General features: G+C 46.9%; 1 protein-coding gene across 2 annotated transcripts in view; it reads right to left on the bottom strand.

Annotated features, from left to right (window-relative positions):
* Positions 1-19,652, bottom strand: part of barx2 (BARX homeobox 2) — a 74,944-nt gene extending 55,292 nt beyond the window's left edge. Inside the window, exon 1 of one of the 2 annotated variants that reach the window (XM_055660928.1) lies at positions 19,427-19,652. In XM_055660928.1, coding sequence (XP_055516903.1) covers positions 19,427-19,577 — 151 coding nt within the window. In that variant the 5' untranslated portion in view covers positions 19,578-19,652. Of the gene's footprint in view, positions 1-1,477; positions 3,464-19,426 lie in introns of those variants that run through there. The other variant, XM_055660929.1, reaches the window with a different exon arrangement.
* Positions 19,653-27,528: the final 7,876 nt, after the last annotated feature.

Genomic DNA, 27,528 nt, shown 5'->3' with positions numbered 1-27,528 from the left:
TAGGCTGCAGCTTTCTTAAACATATCTTTAAATTAAGTCCCAATTTTGCTGGTCTGGAACGGTTAGATTTTGCCAAATCACTTCTGCGCAAAAACTATGCCCTGCACTATCCCGCAAAACAAATCTGCATTTAAATAGCACTGGTGCAGTGTTAGGGCATTTCAGTGATTAAGGCCAGTGAAGTCAAGTCATAATCATAGAGCACAGAAAAATTTGCTTGTGTCTGGCCCATATCCTTCAAAACCATTCCTATCTATGTGCCTGTCCAGATGTCCTTTACATGTTGTTATTGTACCTGCCTCAACTACTCCATCGGGCGGTTTGTTCCATATACCCAACAGGCCAAAAACCTTCCTCACTATCCTTTTGGCCTGAGCTGCCTTTTTATGGCACTCTGGCCCTACTCTTAGATCACTCTACTCTACAACACTCCCTAGGCCCCGTTGTTCACAGTGAAGTTCCTGCCTTGATTAGACTTCCCAAGATACAACACAGAGGGTGTTGGATGGGGGAGATGATAATGGGGATAGTAGCAGATGAGGGAGAATGTAGGAATGCCATGCAGAGGAGTACACAATATCCACTGATTTTCTCTATCTATTCTGCCTATTACAACCTAAAAACTCCAGACATAATATCCCTCCTGGAAACCCTTATTGTATTTGCTAATCCCATTGATATTTTCTGAGTGTTTTGTTGTCTCATTGTTTATATTGGCTCGGGCATTTCTTCACGAGAGTCAGATGTGAGCAGGAAGGAACTGCAGATGTTGGTTTACACTGAAAATAGACACAAAAAGCTGGAGTAACATAGAAACATAGAAACATAGAAATTAGGTGCAGGAGTAGGCCATTCGGCCCTTCGAGCCTGCACCGCCATTCAATATGATCATGGCTGATCATCCAACTCAGTATCCCGTACCTGCCTTCTCTCCACACCCCCTGATCCCCTTAGCCACAAGGGCCACATCTGAACTGGCCTCAACTACCTTCTGTGGCAGAGAGTTCCAGAGATTCACCACTCTCTGTGTGAAAAAAGTTCTTCTCATCTTGGTTTTAAAGGATTTCCCCCTTATCCTTAAGCTGTGACCCCTTGTCCTGGACTTCCCCAACATCGGGAACAATCTTTCTGCATCTAGCCTGTCCAACCCCTTAAGAATTTTGTAAGTTTCTATAAGATCCCCTCTCAATCTCCTAAATTCTAGAGAGTATAAACCAAGTCTATCCAGTCTTTCTTCATAAGACAGTCCTGACATCCCAGGAATCAGTCTGGTGAACCTTCTCTGCACTCCCTCTATGGCAATAATGTCCTTCCTCAGATTTGGAGACCAAAACTGTACGCAATACTCCAGGTGTGGTCTCACCAAGACCCTGTACAACTGCCGTAGAACCTCCCTGCTCCTATACTCAAATCCTTTTGCAATGAAAGCTAACATACCATTTGCTTTCTTTACTGCCTGCTGCACCTGCATGCCTACCTTCAATGACTGGTGTACCATGACACTCAGGTCTCGCTGCATCTCCCCCTTTCCCAATCGGCCACCATTTAGATAATAGTCTGCTTTCCCGTTTTTGCCACCAAAATGGATGGCACTCTGGAGGCAGCATCTCTGGAGAAAAGGAATAGATGATGTTTCAGGTCAGATCAGGGCTGGATTTACGTATAAGCTTCACAAGCTTAAGCTTAAGGCCTTGAGAACTAAGGGGGCCTCGGCAAGGCCGGATTTACCTATAGGCTTCATAGGCTGATTGGGAGGGACCTTACATAGGGGATTGTGAGGGGCCTCACAAGTGGAATAGCCTAGGGCCTCTCTTCATCTAAATCCGGCCCTGGGTCAGATGTGTGCACCAGGTGAGGGAGAATAGGAAGTCTGACTCAGGAGAGACCAGCGAAAGTTGGCAACACAGTGTATGAGGGAGGGAAGGTTTAGGGTGTTGGGTAAGGTTGCTAATCGGGCAGGCTGCTTTTTCTTCTATTATAGTGACACAGGAGACAGATTGGCCCATCAGCTCCATGTTGGTGTCAAGAGGACAGTCCTATCAGTCCCATTGCCTCCTTATTGCTCTCTTCTCTCCCACACAGGTCGAGCCAACTCATTTACAGCATATCTTTGGGATGGAAAAGGATAATGAGAAAGCCCACAAGATCATCGAGAGATCATACAGACTCCATGCATGCAGCACCCGTAGTCAGGATTGAACCCAGTTTTTGATTAATTGAAAGATATAGCATGAAAACATGCCCTTTGGCCCTTCAGGTCCATGCCAACTAAAGATAACCTGTTCACTCTAGTTCCATGTTATCCCACTTTCCCATCCACTCCCCACACACTAGGGACAATTTACAGAGGCCAATTAACCTATAAACCCACACATCTGTGGGATGTGAGGGGAATCCGGAGCACCCGGAGGAAACTCATGTGGTGATAGCAGGAACTTGCAAACTCCACACAGACAGCACAGTTCACGGTGAGGATCAAACCTGGGTCTCTGGCGCTGTGAGGTGACAGCTCTACCAGCTAGGCCACTATGCCACCTCAATTGTGAGCCAGCAGAGTGTCAAGCTGCATGAAGGTTGTTGAAGTTGTATTGGTCCTGGTAAGTGGAGAGTGCTCCATCACACTCAGCATTGTGTAATATTGAAGGTGAAGCCCTTTGATTGCAAGAGTTGAATTGGTCTTGTAGCCATGTATTGCTATATTCTCCTGTATTGGTGTGGCAAGTTGATGTCCGTAGGATGCTAGTGGTGGGAATTAATTGACAGTAAATGCATTGAATTAGTTAGTTAAGTTAATTCAATTAGTTAGCTAATTTCTCAGAAATTGAAGAAGGTATTTCTATTTCTTTTCTATGTATGATTGCTACTTGCCACTTATCAGCCTAATTCAGAATGTTGTCTAGGTCTTGCTGCATGCAAGTAGACTGTTTCATTTACTGAAGAGTTGTGAACAGAATTAAGCATTGCGTAATCATCAGGAGATGCAAATACCTCTGGGAATTCCATGCAGGTCACGGAGAGAATGAGCAAACACCACGTAGAAAGTAGCCAAATTCAGGATTTAACCCATGTAGTTGCAGCTATGAGACAGGGGCTTTACCTGCCACCATGCTCTACGTGGAATGAAGGAGGATGCGGGGAACCTGATGGAGGACATGCTCCAAAAGTCGAGGCATAGATGGTATGAAACCTTAACCCATGGCAGTGCTATCCAAAACTAGCGGGCTTAGGTTTAGAGTGAAGGTAAAACATTTACAGGGGATCTGAAGAAAAACGTCTTCATCCAAAGAGTGATTGTAATCTGGAACTCACTGTGAAAGAGTGACGCACCGTGTAAGATGCTTCACAGTGAGCACTGGAATTGCCACGGTACAGAAAGGGAGGGGTTAAATGCGACTAAACTGGATTAGCACACATGGGTACAATGGTTGGCGTGGACATGGTGAGCAGAAGAGCCTATTTTTATGTTGTATCTCTATGACTCCATGATTTACTACCGGATGATATAAAGCAAGACCAGATTAGAGATGGCCAGTTTGGCTTAGCGCCTGGGAAATTGTGTCACAACTTTGAGAGTTTTTTGAAGAGATCACCAAGTTGATTGATGAGGGCATGGCAGTGTCTATGTGAAATTTAACAAGGTCCCGCATGGTAGGCTATTCTGGAATCCAAGGTGAACTAGCCAAATGGATTCAAATTAACCTGGAGAGAGGAGTAAACGGGTAGTTGAGGAGGGCTGTTTCTCCTACTGGAGGCCTGTGACCACTTGTCTGCCACTGGGGTTAGTGTTGGGTCCATTAGTATTTTTCATCTACATTAATGGTTAGATGACAATATTGCAGATGACACTAACATTTGTGGTACAGTGACAGTGAGGAAGGATATCTAAGTTTGCAACAAGATGTGAAGAAAGTCACCAGCTTCAAGTTCCTGCCATTCAAGTCCCTTAAAAGTTTCAGAAGGTTCGGCATGTTGCCATATACTCTATCGTATTTCTCCCGATGTACCGTGGCTGCATCAAAGTCTGATTGGGTAACACCCAGGAGTGAAGGAGACTGCAGAAAATGGTGGACATTGCCAGTCAAGCTGAGGTATCAATCTCACCATCGATTTATGGTAAGTGCTGCCTCAAAAAGTCTGCTAATGTCATCAAAGACCCACACTACTCTGGCCAGTCTTTGTTTTGGTTACACTAAACAGTACTTTAATTTTCACGATTATGGTCCGGGTACCCAGCGTTACTGATAATTCATTGTATTATTGATTATCAAATATTTATTTCTTGTGTTATGGCATTAATGGGCCTGCTAAGCAAGTAAGAATGTCATTGTTCCATTTTCGATGTATATGACAATTAAACACTTTTCACTCTTGGAACTAGATCAGTTGAAAAGGTGGGCTAAGGAATAACAAATTGAATTTAACTCTGACAAGTGTGAGGTGTTGCACTTTGATATCTCAAACCAAGGCGGAACTTACACAGTAAATGGTGGAGCCCTGGGGAGTGCTGTGGAACAGAGAGATTTGGGAGGACAGTTGCAAGGCTCCCTGCGAGTGATGTGTCAGGTGACAAAAGGTATTGAAAAGAAAGGTTGGGATATCATGATGCAGTTGTACAAGTTAGTAAAGGTAGTATAACAAGGGGAGTGGGTGTTGATGGAGATCGAAGTGTGAACCATGGAGACATGGAAAGTGTGTTCTGTTCTCTGTGTTCTGGAGTCATACTGCATAAAAAAAGCCACATATTCACACCAACCAATGACCACCCATCATATTAATCCCACCTTCCAGTATTTGACCCATAACCTGTGAAAGGATCTGACAACAGGATGGAAGCTGTTCCTGAATCTAATGGCATATGGTTTCAAACCATATGCCATTGGGGAGAGGAAGAAGAGAGTCTGACTAAGGCGGGAGGGCTCCTTGATTATGTTGGCTGCTTTCGTGAGGCAGTAGGAATTGTAGAAGGAGTCAATGGAGGGGAAGCTGGTCTATGTGATGGACAGGGTTACATCCACAACTCTCTGCAATTTCATGCGGCCTTGCCATAACAAAGTGTAGATGTGCTATAGTATCATCTGTAAACTTGTAGATGGAGTTGAAGTGGAATTTGACCACACAAATTCTAGTGTGTACAGGGAAGCATAGCAAGGGCTGAGTAACCAGTGGGTAACCAGTGTGATGATTATTGTGGAGGGGGCATTGTCACCTAGCCTCACTGACTGGAGGAGTGAAGTCCAGTGGATAGTGCTGAGTCCAAGGTCCCAGAATTATACCCCATCTCTTGGCACATCCACAAGCAAACCAAGAAGGAATATTTGGGTCACTACCACTCCTGTATTCAAGGACACAAATATTCCTTGTGTATGAAACAGCAATATACTTGCACTTCTTTCAATTTAGTGCACTACATTCAGTATTCATAATAAAGTCTTCTCCGCATCTATGAAACATAGAAACATAGAAATTAGGTGCAGGAGTAGGCCATTCGGCCCTTCGAGCCTGAACCGCCATTCAATATGATCATGGCTGATCATCCAACTCAGTATCCCGTACCTGCCTTCTCTCCATACCCTCTGATCCCCTTAGCCACAAGGGCCACATCTAATTCCCTCTTAAATATAGCCAATGAACTGGCCTCGACTACCCTCTGTGGCAGAGAGTTCCAGAGATTCACCACTCTCTGTGTGAAAAAAGTTCTTCTCATCTCGGTTTTAAAGGATTTCCCCCTTATCCTTAAGCTGTGACCCCTTGTCCTGGACTTCCCCAACATCAGGAGCAATCTTCCTGCATCTAGCCTGTCCAACCCCTTAAGAATGTTGTAAGTTTCTATAAGATCCCCTCTCAATCTCCTAAATTCTAGAGAGTATAAACCAAGTCTATCCAGTCTTTCTTCATAAGACAGTCCTGACATCCCAGGAATCAGTCTGGTGAACCTTCTCTGCACTCCCTCTATTGCAATAATGTCCTTCCTCAGATTTGGAAACCAAATGCTTATCGAATAACTCCTCTAAAGAACAACTACTCAGTCTCTAAGTTCTTGTACTTTGTTATTTCAGGTATTTTTCTTTATTTTTCATATATTGAGGGAAAACACTCTTCATGCGTCTGGCCTGCCAAACTCTTTAATGGTTTTGTAAGTTTCAATTACATTTCCTTCATCCTTTTACACTGTAGACAGTGCAAGTCTATTTAGGTTAGTTGACTAAAACTGTATTAAATCCTCCAGGTTGTGGTCTCACCAAGGCACTATACAAATGCAATAAGATTCCTTGGTTGTCAAACCTCGAGTTATAAAGTCGCAAAAGCAATTGTCTCCCTTATTGCCTGTTGCACCTGCATTCAGCAACATGTGTATAAGCTCTCAAGAGTCAAGAGTCAAGAGTCAAGAGTCAATTTAATTGTCATTTGGACCCCTGGAGGTCCAAACGAAATGCCGTTTCTGCAGCCATACATTACACACAAATAGACCCCAGACACAACATAATTACATTTAACATAAACAACCATCACATAGCTGTGATGGAAGGCCAAATAAACTTATCTCTCCACTGCACTCTCCCCCCCCCGATGTCAGAGTCAAAGTCATAGCCCCCGGCTGGCGATGGCGATTGTCCCGCGGCCATTGAAGCCACGCCGGGTGGTGCGAGGTCGCACACCGGGTCTTGGTGTTGGAGCCCCCGGTGTGCGCTCGCAGAGTCCGCGGCCATTCCAGCCGCGCGGGGCGGTGATGTTAGGCCCCGCTCCAGGAGCTCTTCAGCCCCGCAACTCGGGCGGGAGAAGTCGCCGTTGCGAGAGCCCCGAAAAGCGGTCTCCCTCCAGGGAGCCGTGGGCTCCCGGTGCCGTCGTCCACAGACCCGTCGTTGGAGCCTCCGACTCTCCGGTAGCAGCAGCAGCAGCAGCAGCAGCAGCAGCGCTCCTCCACCGCTCCACCCGCTCCGGACTCGGCCAGCTCCGCGACGGCAACGGTGAGTCGACACCTGAGTCCCCGGCTTCTTCCTGTTGGAGGCCGCTCCTCGTTGCGGCCTCAACGACACCTGAGACCCGACGAGAAAAGGTCGGGTCTCCAGTGCAGGGAGAGATTCAAAAAGTTTTCCCCCCCCCCCCCCCCCACCCCCCCCCCCCCCCCCACACACACACCCCCAACATAAAATAACAAAAACTACATTAAAACACAGACAAAAAATAATAAAAACGCGGACAGGCTGCAGAGGCCGCTGCTGGCCAGAGCCGCGCCGCCTACCGGTAAAACCAGCGACCAGCTCTCCCTGGTCCCAATGAACATCCACAGCACCAGATCTTTCACCATTCATGCTCTAATTTCTGTTACGTTCACCAAGAATGGACACCATGAAATTTTCCCATCTGCTGTCTTGTCAACTTTTCAGTTTGTCTATATTCCCTTCACATCCTCCTATAAACTCACAATATGCCTCTTATTGATCAGTCTGATGAAGGGTCTCGACCCGAAACGTCACCCATGCCTCTCCAGAGATGCTGCCTGTGATACTCCAGCACTTTGTGTCTATCTTCGATTTAACCCAAAATCCACAGTTCCGTTCTACACATGCCTCATTAAATATTTTATCTCCTCAGCCAGACAGTTGACAGTAATTGTGAAGAGCTGATCCCCGTTTCAGTTCCTGTGGTGCCTAATGAGTCACAGCCCGATAACTGGAGACATCCCTATTGATGTGCACTCTTCGCTTTTTGTCTGTTAATAATTTTACCTGATTCCATATGTTCTATTCTTATTGAACAAGAACTCATCAAAAACCTTCCAAAAATCCTCGCACACCACATCCATTGGTTCACATCCTCAATGAACTCCAGTAGATTTGTCAAACATGATTCTGCAATCATAAATCCATGTTGACTCAGCCCAATCCTGGTATTTTTTTAAAAGGTGATCTATAATTATGTCTCTCCTTGTAGATTCTGGTGCTTTCCCTACCACAGACATTAGACCAACAGATTGGCAGTTTCTGTTTTACCTCTCCCTCCTTTTTTGAAGGATGAGGTCACATTTCCTACCCTCCTAGACACAGGAATAATCCATGAACCTTTGGAACTGTGGAAGATATCAACCAGAGCATTAACTATCTGTAGTTATAAAGGAGTCTCCATCAAAATGCTAGAATGTAGATATTCAGATCTATCAATTTGTCTGCTGCTATGTTTAGATTAATCCTTATTTTCTTCAGGTCTTCATTCTTGGGTTCTCTAATATACTTGGCAGGTTTTGTGCATCATTGTGAAGGCAGATGTACTGTAATCGTTTAATCTTCTTCCATTCCCTTACTCCCCAAAATAAATCCCCATTGGCCCTAGACCTCAGCACTCAATGCAACAGTGTAATCTTCATCCCATTTACCTGCACATGGTCTAGAAGCTGGCAATTCAAGTGTCCACCCACATATATTTACAATGCTTTAAGAGCCTCAGTTGTCACCATTCACACCGCCAGTCCATTCCAAATTCCAGCCACCTCTGAGTGCAAAGGTTCTTCCTCCGATCCCTCAATACTATTTCTCATTTACCACCAAACCTTTGCCTTCTTGTTTTATATACCTCTGTTGTGAAATGTTTTTTTTCCCAGTTCAGTATCAATACCCTCATAAATTTGCCCCTTAGTCAGGTCATCCCTCACTCTGAACTCCACGGAAAGGAAACGCAGCCTACCCAGTCTCGTTTGATCAGCCAAGAAGGTTGTTGGCTGCAACCTTCCCCCCATCGATGAACTGTACACTGCAGTGGCCAGGAAGCGAGCGGGCAAGATCATCTCTAACCCCTCTCACCCTGGCCACAAACTCTTTGAAGCACTTCCCTCTGGAAGGCGACTCCGGACTGTCAAAGCCACCACTAGCAGCAGCTCTACTCAACAACCAAAAGTCTGTAGCCTCCTTTTGCTCTGGTATTTTATTCTTCATATGTTTAAATTATAATGTTTTATTCTTAATTGTATACTGTATATCATGTTACTGTATATGCGAGCAAAGCACCAAGGCAAATTCCTTGTATGTATACATACTTGGCTAATAACATTTATTCAATTCACTTCACTTCATCACTGCATCTCAAAGAACCTGGTGATGAAGCTCCTCTGCATCACACCCTGACACTGTACACCGTGCTCCAACCGTGACCTGACCAATGTTATGTAAAGTTGTACTGTAACTCCCTGCTCTTATATTCTGTACACCGTATCTACTTGTGGTGCCACTATCAGAGACCCTTGGACATCCGGCAGATTCCTTCTGTTCTACCACACTCCCTAGGGCCTCCCATTCATTCTGTCCTATTACCTTTAAAGAACCATAATGTCTCTTTTTCTTTACACCACTCAATATCCTTCCATTTATTGTTTATTATCTTGTCCTGGAGCGAAGGAAATAGGCACATTGCCCGAAAAGTTGCCTATTTCCTTCGCTCCATAGATGCTGCTCCACCCGCTGAGTTTTTCGAGCACTTTTGTCTACCTTCGATTTGCTATTGTTCTTTTCAATTTACCATGTTCTTGCAATCTATACTTTTTCTTCTCATCAGCAGCTCCACAACCAATTTTAATTTCAGCAGAAATAGCTGAAACTATTTCTCCTTTATTTCATGCTTGCTTCTTTTAACGGCCTGGGAAATATTTCACCCTAGAAACATTTCATCCCAAAGACGTGCAGGTTTGTAGGTTATCTGGCCTCCGTAAATTGCCCGTAGTGGATGAGAAAGTGGGATAGCATAGAACTAGTGTGAACGGGTGATCGAAGGTTGGTGTGGACTCGGTGGGCTGAAGGGTATGTTTCCATGTTGTATCTCTAAACTAACTAAAAGGTCTGATTTTCAAAACACCTTAAAACTTCCTGTCTTAGAAAGTCATTCCATTAATTTCCCCTTTCTCCCCTCTTCCTGGCCTTCTGCCCTTCACTATCCTCTCTCTTCCTTCTCCTCCCTGCCTCTTTACCTTCTCTTCCTTCTCTTCCTCCTCTTCACCCCCATTCTCCCAGGATGTGGAGAAATACTGCTGGAGTTATCACAGCACAAAGCATCTGCAAACAGGGCCACAGCTCAGTCGGCCTTGAACCCATTGGCATTTGGTCTGAATCATTATCTGGCATTGAGAATCCATGTTATAAACATACAAGCAATGAGAAACCAGGGAGCACAAATGTAAAGTCTCCAATCTCCTGCCTCCAGCAAGTGCTGTCTGGCCTTACATATCCTTGCTTACTGTATACAGGCCATTGATAATGTGACAACTAATCAGAATAGATAGAAACCGAAGACAAGACTTGCAGAAGATGCACACAATATGTGTAGCACCCGTGGACAGAACGAAATAGGCTGATGCCAATATAACTCAGGGTTGTCAGCTGCAGTAAATGGACAGATAATGCCCACCGCATCACAGTCCGCTCCAGCATAACCCAACACCAGATTGCTCATTCTCCCTCATCCGTATAGTGGGAGTTCAGTAACATAAATTGTCATTCACAAACTAAAGCTACCATCTGCAAAGTCTGCAACTCCACCCTCTCAGAAATGGGTGGTTGTGTTATCATTGACTTTGGCCATTACAGACTGAGCTGGGGTGACCCTGACTCACTCAGGCAACTTGTTCCTTTGAGTATCCTTGGACACCAACATCATCATCTTATTCCAACCTTTGGAGCAGGTATTGGCAACCTGTGGCCCGCGGGTCGAACGCGGCCCGTAACTCAAAATCATCCGGCCCGCGGTCATTTTTTTTTGCTCCGGAACCATTCTGGCCAGCAGACAGGGAGGGGTGAGTCCGTAATGGCCGTCTCCCAAGCTGCCTGTCATGGCCCTTCTCTGTTTTTGTTGTTTTGAGTGTGTGTTAAGGGTATGTTTTGGTGTTTCCATATGTTTTATGTGGGGAGGAGGCAGGGAATAGGGGAAAACATTTCTTGTTGTGTTGCAACCCGTCCCAACGCCGGTGTTTCGATCATCCCGACGAGATGGTCTGAACATCGGGCCGTTGTCACAGTGAGGAATGTTGATTCCACTGTAGTCGATGCTTATGTTAAAATGTGTCAAATGGTTGTGTTAAATTAAATCATTGTTTTTGCACTATAAACACAAAGTTGATCTTAAGATTCCATAGATGCTACCTCACCCGCTGAGTTTCTCCAGCATTTTTGTCTACCCTAAGAATCTTAACGGTTGTTTCAAATTCAGTGTCTCAAACTAACTCCTATGTTCATTAGACATAATATTTCTTAAATATATAAATATGTCAACGTTTATTAAATATGGTGATAGATGTGGCCCTCCAACCGCTCACAGACCCAGGACCCGGCACGTAGGCAGATCCGGGTTGCCGACCCCTGCTTTGGAGTGAGTTCCTCTCAGAACATCAGGGTATCTGTTAGAATTAAACTAGGACATGAGAGGGCAATCTCCTTGAATACTCTGGGATGCAGACCATCAGGCACTGGGGATTTCTCTGCCTTGTCCCAACACTTTACCAAACACCATTTTCGGAATAATGTGGATTCCGTTCAGTTCCTCCCACTAGATCCTCGGTCCCATAGTATTTCTGGGAGATTGCTTGTGTCTTTCTTAGAGAAGACAGAACCAAAGTACTCATTTAACTGTTCTGCCATTTCCTTGTTCCCCAATATAAATTCACCCGTCTCTGACTGCAAGGGACCTACATTCGTCTTCACTAATCGTATCCTTTTTACTTACCTAAATAAGCTTGTACAGTCAGTTTTTATATTCTCTGCAAGCTTTCTTTCATGCTCTCCCCCCCCCCCCCCCCCCCCCCCCCCACCTCCTCTTAATTAACCCCTTTGTCCTCCTCTGTTCTAAATATCTCGCAGTCCTCTGGTTTGCTGCTTCTTCTGGCCAATTTATATGCCTCCTCCATGGATTTAACACTATCCTTGACTTCCCTCGTCAGCCACGGTTGAGCCGCCTTCCCAGTTTTATTTTTTCACCAGACAGGTCACTCCTGTGTCCTCCTCCTCAACGCTGCTACCAATTTGGGTTGGCCCAATCTATATGTAGATTAAAGTCACCCATGATAACCGCTGGACCTTTGCTACACGCATCCCTAATTTCCTGCTCAATGCTATCCTCAACCTACTGCTGTTTGGTGGTCTGTATACAACTCCAACAAGCGTTTTCTGCCCTTGGTTATTTCACTGTTCTACCCATACCGATTCTACAGCATCCAGGCGAATGTTCCTCCCTGCTATTGCATTAACCTCTGCTTTAACCAGCAATGCCACCCCACCTCCTCTTCATTTCTGTCTATCCTTCCTGAATATCGAATACCCCTGCATGTTTAGTTCAATGTTAGAATGTTGGCTAATAATCACAGAGTCTGGATTTACAGAGGGAGAGGAGGGGTAAGTATTTGGGGGGGGGGGGGGGGGGGGGGGGGGGATGGGGTTCAGTTGGAAGTGTGTACAGGGGAAGGTCAGAAAGTCATAAACGATAGTAGTAGAATTAGGCCATTAGGACGACAGTAGAGGAGGAGTTTACCTGAAATTGGAGGTTTAAATGTTCATGCTGTTGGGTTGCAGCTTACCCAAGCAGAATATGAGGTACTGTTCCTCTAGTTTGTATTTGGTCTCACCCTGTTGGTGGAGTTAATACCCACTACAGGCAAATGTACAGTAGCCAAAAGTTAATTCAGATTTTATTTTGCGTCAATTAAATAATCATTTTTTCCCTTTTTCTATCTTTTACTTGCTCTCTTCTCTTTTTTTGCCACATATTCACTTTTTGTTTTGCCCTCTTTTTCATCTCACAAGGAGAGGTTGGTTAACCAAGCTGTGAGGACAATCGACAGCCTGCAACATTACCTTGGTCATGAAAGTGGTTTGCAGATGTGGAGGAATGTGGAGCATCTACTTTTGAAAATAGAATGGGAAAACTGATTTGTATTTACATTGCAACTATACAAAGGCATGGAGGGTCCAAATGCATGAAGCACAAACAGCAGACATGTAGGTACAGCAAGTAATGAAGAAGGTTAATGAAATAAAAAGAAGACACAAAGTGCTGGAGCAACTCAGTGGGTCGGGCCGCACCGCTGGAAATTATGTAAAGGTGATGTTTTGGGTCGGGAGCCTTCTTCAGAATGATTGCCTGAATCAGTTACAATCGGTCTGAAGAAGGGTCACGACCCAAAACATCACATACCCATGCTCTCAAGATTGCTGCCTTGACCCGCTGAATTACTCCAGCACTTGGTGGCCTTTTTTTTGTAAACCAGAATCTGCAGTTCCTTGTTTCTAAGGTTAATGGAATGTTGGTCTTTATTGGAAGGGGCAAGAGGTTTAGAAGTAGGGGGGATCTGAGGCAAATTTACAAAGTGCTGATGATACACTTGCTATGGGGCAGTGCAAAGTCCAGTGGTTAGCCCCTGGGGTGAAGCAGTGCTGATGGAGGGGGGGCTGAGCAGATTTGGCATGCGCTGATCAGGGTTCAGGAGAATAAGGCAACTTGTTGAAACTGAGGGTTGACAGGCTAGATGGTGAGAGGACGTTTCACCCGCTGGGAGTATTTAGAACGTGAGGGGGGGAGAAAGGGGCCACCTCCTCAACATAAAGCTAATGATGGAGGATTGGCCTCAATCAAAGCATGAGTCAGGAATAATTTATAATCCCACTGATTTGTAACAATCCTGAGTCCCATGCTACCATTTTATCTGATGTAAAAAAACTACAAATGCTGGCAAACTGATGTTAGTCTGAAACATTAACCCTGTTTCTACCTTCATAGATGCTGCTTGACCTGCTGAATTAACCTCCGGGGATGAATAAAGTTCTAGCGTATCGTATTGTATCGAAAGTCCGCATCATTTCCGGATTTTGTTTCAGATTTGCTTTTTTTTTTTGATCTGCAATGAATATGGTCTCACTGTGCTCAGTAGTGGGATCCAGTTAAGGTGGCCAGGGTAGTGGAGGTGAATACTGACAAGCTGGTGCATAGTGGAGTACAGGACTGGCTGCAGTCACCACCGTGCTGCACTGGAGGGGAGAAGAGTGATCGGGGAATCGATTGAAAGGGGGAGCACTCACCTACACGTTTCTGCCGCTGTAATTGCAATGCAATGGAATGGGATGTTGTCTCAGTGTGCCTCAACAGGGGAAAGAGAGAATCAGTAACCATGGTATGTATCTGAGCACAGAATGCCACAGGAGATCCCTTTTCCCTGTGGCTATCAAACTGTACAACTCCCCCTTCTGTTATGGGGTAGACTGACTCCCCTATCTCCCCTCCCCAATCTTTACACACCCCCAATCCTGGACTTTCCACTCATCACTTTAATTTCATGTATCTTGTTGCGTTCCATGACTGTTGGCAGACTAATTTCCCTCTTGCGATAAATAAAATTCTATCGTATCGTATCATACCTTATATCCTTAAAAAATGTCAGGCATGATTCTGGTAATAAAAGGAATGAAGTCCTACAAGTTTAATACAGGGAGCTCAGAAGTAAATTAAAAAAAATAGCACCTAAAGATAGTAATCTCAGGATTACTACCAATGGCACATGCTAGCCAGAGTAAAAATAGATGATTAAATAAGGTAAACACGTGGCCTGAGGAATGCGTAAAGTGAAGAAATTAAAATTCTTGGGCTACCGAAACTGTTTTGGAGGAATTCAAAGTACAATTTAATCATAGGTGACTTTAATGTGTGCATAAAATAGGTTAACAATGCTGTCAGTAACAACACCATGGAGGAGGAATTACTGGAATGTATATTGACAACTTTATGAACCAATATATTGAGAAGAGTGAACTAGTGGCAGAGAAATTATGTTAGGGAAATTGATAGGATTGAAGACTGAAAAATCCCTTAGGCTTGATCATTTACATTCCTGGTTATTTGAGGAAATGGGCATGTGTTTAGTTTTAGAGATACAACTTGGAAACAGATCCTTCAGCCCACCGAGTCCATACTGACTACCCATTCAACCAATTCTATGTAATCCTACTTGGTCGTCCACTCACAATGCACTTGGGACAATTTACACAAGGCCAATTAACCTACAAACTCGTACATCTTTGGGATGTGGGAGGAAATCATAGCACCCAGAGGAAACCACAAGCAATCACAGGGCAAACATGCAGTCTCCACATAGAGACCACCCAAGGTCAGAATCATGCTTAAGTATTTGGTAGAGTGAATGGTGAAAAACAATGGTGTGGTAATAGTGGGCCTAAAACTAAGCGGAAGCTCAGAGCGGACCGTGCCTTTGCTGTGTCGGCACCCAAATTATGGAACGATCTGCCTCGCCACATTAAACAGGCCTCTTCTCTGTCTGTTTTTAAATCACTTCTTAAAATCCATCTCTTCTCCGTGGCCTTTGATACCCAGTAAGATGTCGACTTTATTTACTTGATTTAATTTCTTATTTTGATTGCTTTATTGCGTGGTTATTATTTTTACTCGTGTTTTATGTCTTTTAATTTATTGTTGTATTTCATATGTAATTTTTGCGCTTTATGCGAGCTGTTATGTTATGTTCTGTTATGTTGTCTGTTTATGATGTCTTGTTTATTCTTCTGTACAGCACTTTGGTCAACATTGGTTGTCTTAAAGCGCTTAACAAATAAAGTTGGATTGGATTGGATTGGTATATCTGGAAATGAAAAAGGCATTTGGCACATTGGTCTTCATCAGTCAGTGTATTGAGTATAGAAGTTGAGAGGTCATGTTGCAGTTGTATAAGACGTTGGTGAGGCCGCATTTAGAGTATTATGTTCAGTTCTGGGCACCATGTTATAAGAAAGATGTTGTCAAGCTGGAAAGTGTTCAGAGAAGATTTACAAGAATGTTGCCAGGGCTAGAGGGACTGAGCTATAGGGATAGGTTGAGTAGGCTGGGACTCTATTCCTTGGAGCACAGAAGGATGAGGGTGATCTTATTGAGGTGTATAAAATCATGAGAGGAATAGATTGGGTAGATGCACAGAATCTCTTGCCCAGAGAATCGAGGTCCAGAGGACATAGGTTCAAGGTGAAGAGGGAAAGATTTAACCATATAACAATTACAGCACGGAAACAGGCCATCTCGGCCCTACAAGTCCGTGCCGAACAATTATTTTCCCTTAGTCCCACCTGCCTGCACTCATACCATAACCCTCCATTCCCTTCTCATCCATATGCCTATCCAATTTATTTTTAATGATACCAACAAACCTGCCTCCACCACTTCCACTGGAAGCTCATTCCACACCGTTACCACTCTCTGAGTAAAGATGTTCCCCCTCATGTTACCCCTAAACTTCTGTCCCTTAATTCTGAAGTCATGTCCTCTTGTTTGAATCTTCCCTATTCTCAAAGGGAAAAGCTTGTCCACATCAATTCTGTCTATCCCTCTCATCATTTTAAAGACCTCTATCAAGTCCCCCCTTAACCTTCTGCGCTCCAGAGAATAAAGACCTAACTTATTCAAATTTAATAGGAATCTGAGGGGTAACATTTTCACACAAAGGGTGGAGGGTGGATGGAACAAGCTGCCAGAGGAGGCAGTTGAGGCAGGGACTATCCCAACATTTAAGAAACAGTTAGACAGGTACATGGATAGGACAGGTTTGGAGAGATATGGACCAAACATGGGCAGGTGGGACTAGTGTAGCTGGGACATGTTGGCCGGTGTTGGCAAGTTGGGCTGAAGGCCCTGTTTCCACACTGTATCACTCTCTGACTATGGACATTCACAAAAGCTGTTACCACATCCCACATGAGATTCCTGGGCAAAGTTAGAGCACTGGGATTGTGATCATTCACTGGATGGAAAACTGGTTTGTCAACAGGATACAAACAGCAGGAATAAAAGGGCAGTTTAAATATGCGCACGATTTGCCATGCATGTCAACATGGTGGCTGAGGGAATTAAATGCAACATCAACAAATTTGCACATGACACAAAGCTGAGTGGGAGAGTGAGATGTGAAGAAGATGAGAACGTTTCCAGAGTGACATAGACAGATAGACATAGACATAGACAGATTGAGTGAGTGGGCAAGTGTAGGGCTGAAGCAGAATAATGCGGAGAAAGGTGAGGTTATCCCCTCTGGCAGAAACTTGAAGGCGGGTGACAGAATGTGGAAGAATGTTGATGGTAGAAGAGGAAGTGTAATGGACTTGAATGACTTTGTAAAATAGTCAATGGAAGCATGTATGTAGGTTATGAAGATAGGAGAAACTGCAGATATTGGATTCTTGAGCAAAACACAAAGTGCTGGAGGAACTCAGTGGGGCTGGGAATGGATGGAGGGCATCTGTGGAGGGAATGGATAGAAGACATTTTGGATATGTAGGGGGTGGGGGGGGGGGGGGGGGGGACTGAAAAAGAGAGGTGGAGGTTAGACAAAGCCAAGCAAGTGATAGGTGAATACGGGTGAAGGGGTGTGATTGGCAGATGGGTTGAGTAAGTGACAAAGGCTAAAGGTGAAAAGGAGACAAAAGGATGTCAGATAAGGAGTGTAGTGTAAAGCTGGAGGGAGGTATATGGGCAGAAGGGGAAAGAGGGGGGATGAAAGGGAAATATGGACATGGGGATGGGAGATGAGCCTACGGAAAATGAGGAAAGGAACAAGGTGATGGGTTGATGCATTTGGTGTCTTATACCTCCTGCAGTTGCAGGGAAAGTGTCTGGGAAATGGACGGGTTTGGTGGGAAAAGATGAATGAATCAAGGAATTGTGGGGTGTGTGGTCTCTAAGGGAAGCAGAAAGGGATAGGATGATGTGACTGGTGGTGAAATCAGATTGAAGGTGGCAGAAATGCTGAAGAATGGGGATGCAGAGGGGGGTGGGGAGAATCAGAGGAACTCTATCCTTGTCCTGCTTGGGGGGGGGGGGGGGGGGAAAGAAAGATCAGGACATTGGTGAACACGTGCTCCGCCTGCCTAGTCCTGCTAGATCTCCCAGGTGCTAATCATTTTAACTCTTCCAATTCCCATACTGACCTTTCTGTCCTGGCCATCCTTCATTGCCATAGTGAGGCCACATGTAAACTGGAGGAACAGCATCTGATATTATGCTTGGGTAGCTTACAACCCAGCTGAATTGAATTCTCCAACTCCAAATAATACATAGAATCTCAGTTCCCTATAAACCTCCCTCTTTCCCTTCCCCTCGTCCCCTTCCACCCATAGCCCTCTCTCTATCTTCACGTTCGGCCCTTCAAGCCATTCAATGTGATCATGGTTGATCATCCACAATCAGTACCCCGTTCCTGCCTTGTCCCCATATATCTTGATTCCGCTAGCCCTAAGAGCGGAATCAAGATCTAACTCTCTTTTGAATGCATCCAGTGAATTGAGGCAGAACATTCCACAAATTCACAACTCTCTGTGTGAAAAAGTTTTTCCTCATCTCCGTTCTAAATGGCCTTCCCCTTATTCTTAAACTGTGGCTCCTGATTCTGGACTCCCCAACATCGGGAACATGTTTCCTGCATCTAGCTTGTCCAATCCCTCAATAATTTTATATGTTTCTATGAGAACCCACTCATCCTTCTAAATTCCAGTGGATACAAGCCCAGCCGTTCCATTCTTTCATCATATGACAAACCCGCCATTCCGGGAATTAACCTGATGAACTCCCTCAATAGCAAGAATGTCCTTCCTCAAATTAGGAGTCCAAAACTGCACACACAATACTCCAGGTGTGGTCACAACCCGAGCACATGGGAGTTACTATTCAGGATGGACATGAGAAGAAATGTCTTCACCCAAAGTGTTGAGCCTGTGGACCTTTCCATCACAGGATGCCGTTGAAACCAAACACAATTTCAGACGAAGTTTGGTGCTAATGGTGAAAGAGATTAGGGGATACAGGCAGCGGTAAGGAACACATTTGTATAATTAGGTACACAAAAATGCTGGAGAAACTCAGCGGGTGCAGCAGCATCTATGGAGCATCTATGTATGATTAATACTGACTAGCGGAGCAGACTCAAAGACTGAATGGCTTAATCCTGTTGCCACTGATCACTGGTGTGTAGAACTCTATTATGTTGCACTAGTCAGTGTATTTAACTCCAAGGCACTGTCACACTGACCAATGGCTTGGGGCAGGAGGCTCCATGGCACCGCGCTCTGGATATCGCCGGCCAGTGATATAGAGCAGAGTGTCGTCACACTGGCGAGGGGTGTGAGACACTGGACAGTGTCACTGGTCAGTGGTTGACACTGGATACAGACACTGGTCAGTGGACACACTGCGTTCGGCTCCGCGCGTCCCTGGCGCACGGCTATACCAAGCTCCCGGGACTTCTATCAAAGCGCCAAGTGTCGGAGTCGCTCTGTGCTGCCGGCCGGAGTTGACTGACAGTGAGCGGGTGGAAGTTGAACCTGCTGCCCGGCTGGGCTGTCCCGTCCCGGGGGTTTCCCGCACCCGCAGCGCCCGGCGCGACCGAGAGGGGAGCGAGCAGCGCGCGTACCGGCACAGGAGCGCAGCGGCAGCGGCAGCGGGCGGACCAGCGAGCCGCTCTCCCTCCACAGGATCTCCTCGATCATGAAGGTCTTGTAGCGCCGGCTGGCCGGCTGCTGCAGCCCCGGCACGATGAGCCTCGGCGCCGCGGGACACTGCATGTTCACTGCCTCCCGCACACAAGTTCTCCAGCTTGTGCTCCGCCCGCACTGAGTCCGCGGCTCCGCCTGCAGCCCCTTTATAAACAACAGCACCCGGGGCCAGCCCGGCACAGGCCGCCCATCAATCAGCCCAGAGCCGCCGCACCGGGCAGTGAGGGGGGGGGGGGGGGGGGGGGGGGGATGTGAGAGGGGAGGTGTGAGGGAGGGGACTGGGTGAGAGTCAGGGGTGCTGGCCACACTTACTGAGGGGGAGGGTAATGGAGGGAGGAGTGGGTGGCAGGGCTGGTGTTGGGGTGTGGGGTGCCGGCCACACTTGCTGACGGGGTATCCCCATTTACTGAAGGATCAGGTCATTTGAGGTTGGGTGTGAGAGCCACATGACCGAGTGCTGGTCTGAATTGTCAACGTTAGTGAGGACTGGGGAGAGGATGGGCGGACACCACTCATCTGCTGGGTTGGGGAGATCAGAACTGCAGCTGGGGGTTAGTTGTCTCCAGCCTGTAAAGTAGGAGACTGATGCATGAAACGTGCAGCCACCACTGCTATGAGGTCCGGGATCCACCGGTCAATGGGAGATCGGTCCTGGAACCGAGATCTAATTATGAATAGGAGATGGGTCCAGCTGAAGCTGCTTCAGTGTCCGTGAATGAACTGACCTGAAAATATTCCAGCTCCCATTTTCTTCAACTGGAGTCATGTGGCTCCCAATCATCTTGAAACTGTTGCAAATAATCTACCTGGGGCTGCAAAAAGTTGTAAACACTGCCCAGGCCACCACTGACTCTGACCTCCCCACCATCGAAGGGATCCATCGTAGTCGCTGCCTCAAAAAGGCAGCCAACGTCATCAAAGACCCACACCATCCTGGCCACACACTCATCTCGTCACTGCCATTTGGAAGAAGGTACAGGAGCCTGAGAACTGTAACGTCCAGGTTCAGGAACAGCTTCTTCCCTACAGCCATCAGGCTATTAAACACTACAACCTCATAAGCTATGAACTACGAAAGACTATTATTATGATGATGATGATGATTATCATCCATGAACGTCCATGAACGTCCAGCGACCAGTACCCATCGTACCGTCAGCTCCAACCCCTTCCCCTCTGGTCCCCCACGCTGGCTCCTGCCCCCTCCCCCGTGATACCCCCCTCTCCCCCACAACACCCGTCTTTTCTCCGAGATCTTTCCCTTCCCGCCCATACCTCCCCCCCTCCCCCCCCCCCCCCCCCAACCTCCCACACAACCCCACCACACACCCTCCGCCCCGCACCTCTCCCCTCACTCACCCCTCTCCCTGCCCATCCCCCCACACAACCACCCCAGACCCCCCTGTCCCCACACACCCCTTCCCCCTGCCCACATACACCCCACTGGTCCCCGCCTGAAGCCGCCCCCCACCCCTGGCTGTAGAATGCAACAAGAGATGCAAAAGAAAGAATGGATTGAATAAATCTCATCTTTAACATTTAAATTGTTGTTTTTTTTAAGGAGTTATTCACATTTTAAGCTTAAATAAATCCCTTTTCCACTTGCCGTGCCCGTCAGCTGCGCCTGCGCAGTAATACCTGCGTGCTCTACGTCACAATGGGAACCCAATGGGTGGAAATGGCTGCGCTGCCGGAGAACCGCTAAGAATGGATGGGGGGGGATGAAGTGAATGCGTGGGGAGGGGAAGGGCAAGGGGCGGAGTGGGGGGAGGAGAGGAGGATCAGGGGTGTCACAACGGGAACCTGTCAGTCGCGCCTGCACATTTAGGGGCTATGCATGAATATTGGAATATTGCTTCGGGGGAACGGGTTGCATTGGGGGAACTGGTGAGTGGTGGAATATTGCGTTGGGGAATGTGTTGCGTTGGGGGACCAGGCCTCCCCTGTGACTGGTCTAATATGACAATAAAACACTCTTGACTTCTCTTGACATTCCCCTCACCTTGAATACTGCAGCTCCGTATCACTGAGTCGGAATGTGTAATGAGTCGAGTCGTACACACATCAAGATACAACACATATTTATTAAAGTCCACTTACAGCATTGGTCTGCAGGACATTACAGTAACTAGCAGTTACTCAGACTGAATTACATAAGCAAGCTCTTGGTAATATAAATCGCATAATAGGCGGAGCTACTACTAACAAGCACTACAATTGGTTAGTTTGAAATAAACAATCTACATCTTTCCTTGTAGAAACAAAATAAAGCATAGATACGTGGAAACATGGTGTCTAAACAATATAGTAGCCGAAACGTTAATAACGCATATGGGGAAGTATAGATGGTTACACAAAATCACCGTATCTAAGGGGTGGCCTGCTGACCCGACCGGCGCGTGTGCAGTACGAATCCGCGTCTCCTCCTTTCACCGGTGAAGTGACTGGGGAGGGGACCGGACACCCGCCGGGTGGAGGTGGTGAAGTAGGTGAGCTGGGCGCTGAATGCCATGGCGAGGCCGCAGGGGACACAGTCTCTGGCAGTGGAGCTGTCGCCCAGTAGTTAGAGAGTATACAAAATGTGAGACCTTTGGATGTGTAGTCGCAGGACGGGGTTCCTTCACAGGAAGATGTTGACGGTTGCGTCTGTAAATGGCCCTGTCCACGCTAACCAAGTAGAAGCGCGGTTCTTTGGCAGGGCTGTGGATGTGACCCAGACAGCCATAGCCCTTGTTGGTTTGGAGGCGAACAACCTGTCCACTGGAGAGAGGTTTATGTGGCTTACTGGACTTGTCAAAAAAACGTTTTAGTGCATTGCGCTTGGATTGTAGTCGTTTCAGGACCGTGGGTGGAGAATGGACCTGTGGCTGCAAAAGCTGCTGGGGTACAGGCAGGGCAAGGGGGGTGTGACGAGACATCAGTCGTTGGGCTGGGGAACCCAGTATGGGATCCCTGGTAATGTTCCTTAAATTGAGCAGGTCCAGGTAGACGTCAGATTTAGCGAGGTATGAACGCTCCATCAGTTGTTTTGTGCTTCTTGCGGCCCGTTCAGCGAGTCCGTTGGACTGCGGAAACTCAGGGCTGCTGGTCATATGTCGAAAGTCCCATCGTTGAGCAAAGTTTTTGAAAATCTGGCTGGTGAACTGACTGCCGCTGTCAGTAGAAGGCGTGCAGGGGAACCGTGCACGGAGAAATGGCGTTGCAACTTCTGGATAACTGCTTCAGATGTGATGGTTTGGAGTAGATCAATGTCAAACCAGCCCGAATAAAAGTCGAGAAGAACCAGATAGTGTTTCGCATGCCATTCGAATATGTCAGTGGCTACCACGGTAGAGGAGGAACCGGGTGTGGCAGTGGGGGCTGCTTCTGTTAGTCTGGTGTCAGGCTTTTGCAGATGGTGCAGACTTCGGTTTTGTCACGTATGTACTTGGTCATACCAGGCCAGTAAAACATGCTCGGTTGTAACTTTGCCTCCATGCCGGGGTGGCCCCTGTGGACGGCGTTGAAATACTTGTCCCGGAGGACAGCTGGGACAACTGCCTTGTGGCCCTTAACTATAATCCCGTCCTGCAACACCAGTTCGTCACGAACCAGGAAGTATGGGCGGATCGCGAGCGGTGTGCTGTGTTGTTTATCCGGCCAGCCACGCCGGATGACCACGGACAGCCATTGTAAAGACACGTAAGCAGCCGTGTGCTCTGCCAGGCTACTTCGACAATCAGTAGGAACATACGATACCTTCATTACTGAAAACTGGTCATGTTCAGAGGGCTGATGTTCGCTGGTTTTGCATGCGGCCCTTGATAGCGTGTCAGCTATGTGCATGTTCTTGCCTTTTTTGTTGCAATCGAGATGCTGCAGCTGCATCATCATCCATTGCAGGCGAGCCGGAGTGAAGTGAATGGGTTTTTTCAAGATGATGACCAGCCATCTGCCAGCCATTCAAGATGGTGACCAGTGTCTATAGTCACAGAATTCCCAAAAATAAAGTCTTTGAATTTTGCGCAGGCGTAAACCACTGCAAGCAATTATTTTTCAATCTGGGCGTAACATTGTTCAGTATCAGTTAGTGTGCAAGAGGCATATGAAACAGGCTTGCAGTTGCCATCAGTAGTGGTCTGCAGGCAAGCAGTGCCAAGTTCGTACTGGGACGCATCACATGTGAGTGTTACTGGTAACTCCAAAGCGAAATAGGCGAGGGTAGGTGCGCTGGCCAGCTGCAACTATCAAAAGCTCTTTGGTGCTGCGGATGCCAAGACCATGCGGCGTCTTTGTGTGTCAGTTCCAGCAGAGGGGCAGATCGGTCGCTGAGGTTGGGAATATATTTCACCAGGTAGTTGACCATTCCAAGGAACCTTTGTAGACTTGTAACGTCAGTAAGAAACGGCATCTCGTTGATAGCAACATTTTTTGATGGGTCTGGTCTGAGACCATCACTTGTGAAAACATGTCCGATGTGGGTAACTTCCGGGACCCGGAACTTGCACTTCAGGTGATTGAGTTTAAGCTGAATGTCTTTGGCATGGTCCAACACCCTCTTCAGATTGGCTTCATGTTCAGCCAAGTCATGCCCGCGGCCTGGAATGTCATCAACAATGATGGCGCATGGTTACATAGAAACATAGAAACATAGAAATTAGGTGCAGGAGTAGGCCATTCGGCCCGTCGAGCCTGCACTGCCATTCAATATGATCATGGCTGATCATCCAACTCAGTATCCCGTACCTGCCTTCTCTCCATACCCTCTGATCCCCTTAGCCACAAGGGCCACATCTAACTCCCTCTTAAATACTATCCTCTGTGGCAGAGAGTTCCAGAGATTCACCACTCTCTGTGTGAAAAGTCTCTGGTTACCCCGCAAACAATTGTTCCATCGTGTGCTGAAAAACCTCGCTGGCAGAGTTGATGCCAAAGGGCACTCTCAGGAATTTGTAATGGCTGAAGGGGGTACCAAACATAGTAAGGTTGGACGAGTCTGGGTCCACCGGAATCTGCCAAAACAAGCTATTGGCATCCAGAATGGAGAACACTGATGCATTGTCTATTTGAGCAGCAACTTCCTCTACCGTTCACATAGGGTAGTGCGAGCATTTGGTTGCTGTGTTGAGGTCCCTGGGGATGAAGCAGATACGGATTTCTTCCTTGTTTTTTTTGTTGCAACCACCATGGTGGGAACCCAGTCAGATGGGTCAGTAACTTCAGCAATGACACCCAGGGAGACTATCCGCTTGAACTAATTGTGTACTCTGCCGCGCATGGCATGCAGAACACGATGTGGTGCTCCAACCACAGGAGTGACTTAGGCATTAACGGCGATGTTGTACTTGAGGGACAGCTTGCCAAGCTCATCGTAAAACACTTTTCTATAGTGAGAGAGTATTTACTGAGTGGGGCCCCCAGTGAAAGAGTTGATGGATAGTGTGGCCAAAGTAAACTAGACCTAGATCGTGGCATGCATTGATACCAACCAGAGTTTCAGATTTCCCCTTGATGATATAAAACTTCAGGGTATGAGACTGAGTCTATGATGCAGTTTAAGTCAGTTTCTCCAACCGGTTTTGGAACATCTCCCCCATAGGCCCGTAGTGTGTCCGAGGCCTTTTAAACATGTTCAACATTACGTTTTTTTTAAAAACTCAGATAATGAGATGACATTACATTTCACTCCAGTATCAATCTTAGCGATCACAGGCTTGTTATTTACAATCATGGTTACCTCAGGGTCAAGTTGCTCGTTAGTGGAAGGGAGGAGGGAGTGAATGGCTGAACTGTTATTTGCACAGAGCTGAGCAGGGGATAGCTCCTCAAGCTCTTGGCTTTCGTTATCAGTGTTGTAACAGGTACAAACTCATCCTTGGGATGGATTGAATCGCACGGGAACGGCAACATTTTGCAAAGTGGTTAAATTTCTTGCAGAAATTGCAAATATCACCATAAGCAATACAGAACTCCCGACCCGGAGCATGAGAATAGTTACAATTAGGACATCGAGCAGCAGACCTTCGTCAAGATACAACACATATTTATTAAAGTCCACTTACAGCATTGGTTTGCAGGACATTACAGTAACTAGCAGTTACTCAGACTCAGTTACAGCAAGCTCTTGGTAATATAAATCACATAATAGGTGGAGCTACTACTTGGAACCCCCGTTCCCTGAAGTAATGAGGTGGAACCACTACAATTGGTTAGTACAAAATAACCAAACTATGGGATGGACTATTTCCATCCCAGAGCCTTTACCTGAACTATGGATGATTTCAGACCTTTACCTGGACCATTGCTGCTGCATCAGTTTACCTGTACTATTGTTGCTCCCAGTAAATTACTGTCCCAGTAATTTTTCTTGGAATATTGGCAATCGCAGTCTTTACTTGGAGCACTGCTGTTCCCAGTGGGAGCACTGCTGTTCGCGATCACTTTAACCAGAATCTTTTGAACCGTGAGCACTTTAACCCTGCCACTAACATTGCCTGCACTCAGACTCACTCTGAGCCTCAGTTTTTAATTTTAGAGATATAACATGGAAATAGGCCCTTCGGCCCACCGTGTTTATGCCGACCATCAATCACCCTTACACTAGTGTTTAAGAAGGAACTGCAGATGCTGGAAAATCGAAGGTACACAAAAAAGCTGGAGAAACTATGCATCTATGGAGCGAAGGAAAAAGGCAAAGTTTCAGGCCAAAACCCTTCTTCAGACTGATCGGGGGTGGGGGGGCGGGGAGAAGATAGGAAAAATGAGGAGGAACCAGAAGGCTGGGGGACGGGAGGAGACAGCAGGAGGGCTGAGGATGAGGTTGGAGGAGATGCAGGTAAACCTCTGTCGCACCTGGAACGACTGCTTGGGTCCTTGAATGGAGTCGAGGGGGGAGGTAAAGGGACAAGTGTTGCATTTCTTGCAGTTGCAAGGGAAAGTGCCCGGGGAGGGGCTGGTACGGGAAGGAAGGGAAGAATTGACAAGGGAGTTATGGAGGGAGCGGTCTTTGCGGAAGGCAGATATGGGGGGAGATGGGAAGATGTGGCGAGTGGTGGGGTCATGTTGGAGGTGGCGAAACTGATGGAGGATTACTGTTTGTATGTGATGGCTGGTGGGGTGAAAGGTGAGGACTAGGGGGACCCTGCCCTTGTTGCGAGTGGGGGGGATGGGGAGGGAGAGCAGTGTTGCGGGGTATGGAAGAGACCCTGGTGCGAGCCTCATCTATTGTGGAGGAGGGGAACCCCCGTTCCCTGAAGTAATGAGGACATTTCAGATGCCCTGGTGTGGAACGCCTCATCCTAGGAGCAGATACAACGTAGACGGAGGAATTGGGAGTAGGGGATGGAGTCCTTACAGGTAGCAGGGTGGGAAGAAGTGGAGTCCAGATAGCCATGGGAGTCAGTAGGTTTCGCCGAACACCTCCGCTCGGTCCGCCTAGGTTTCGCCCGAACACCTCCGCTCGGTCCGCAGGAACCTACCTGACCTCCCGGTGGCTCAGCACTTCAACTCCCCCTCCCACTCTGTATCCGACCTCTCTGTCCTGGGTCTCCTCCATGGCCAGAGCGAGCAACACCGGAAATTGGAGGAACAGCACCTCATATTCCGCTTGGGGAGTCTGCATCCTGGGGGCTTGAACATTGAATTCTCCCAATTTTGTTAGTATTTGCTCTCCTCCCCTTCCTCAGTCCCCCTGCTGTCTCCTCCCATCCCCCAGCCTTTGGGCTCCTCCTCCTTCTTCCTTTCTTCTCCCCGCCCCCCCCACCCCCCCACCCCCCGATCAGTCTGAAGAAGGGTTTCGGCCCGAACCGTTGCCTTTTTCCTTCGCTCCATAGATGCTGCTGCACCCGCTGAGTTTCTCCAGCTTTTTTGTGTACTCTTACACTAGTGATATTTTATCTCACTTTCACATCCTACATCCTAAGGGCAATTTACAGAGGCAACCTACAAACCTGCACATCTTTGGAATGTGTGAGGAAACCAGAGCACCTGCAGGAATGTACAAACTCCGTAGAGCCAGAACCCGAGATCAGGATCGGACCCG

Source organism: Leucoraja erinacea, chromosome 32 (assembly GCF_028641065.1).
Source record: "Leucoraja erinacea ecotype New England chromosome 32, Leri_hhj_1, whole genome shotgun sequence".
Taxonomy (NCBI): Eukaryota; Metazoa; Chordata; class Chondrichthyes; order Rajiformes; family Rajidae; genus Leucoraja; species Leucoraja erinaceus.
The sequence above is the reverse complement of the archived record's forward strand: the minus strand, read 5'-3'. Positions and strand labels throughout refer to the sequence as shown.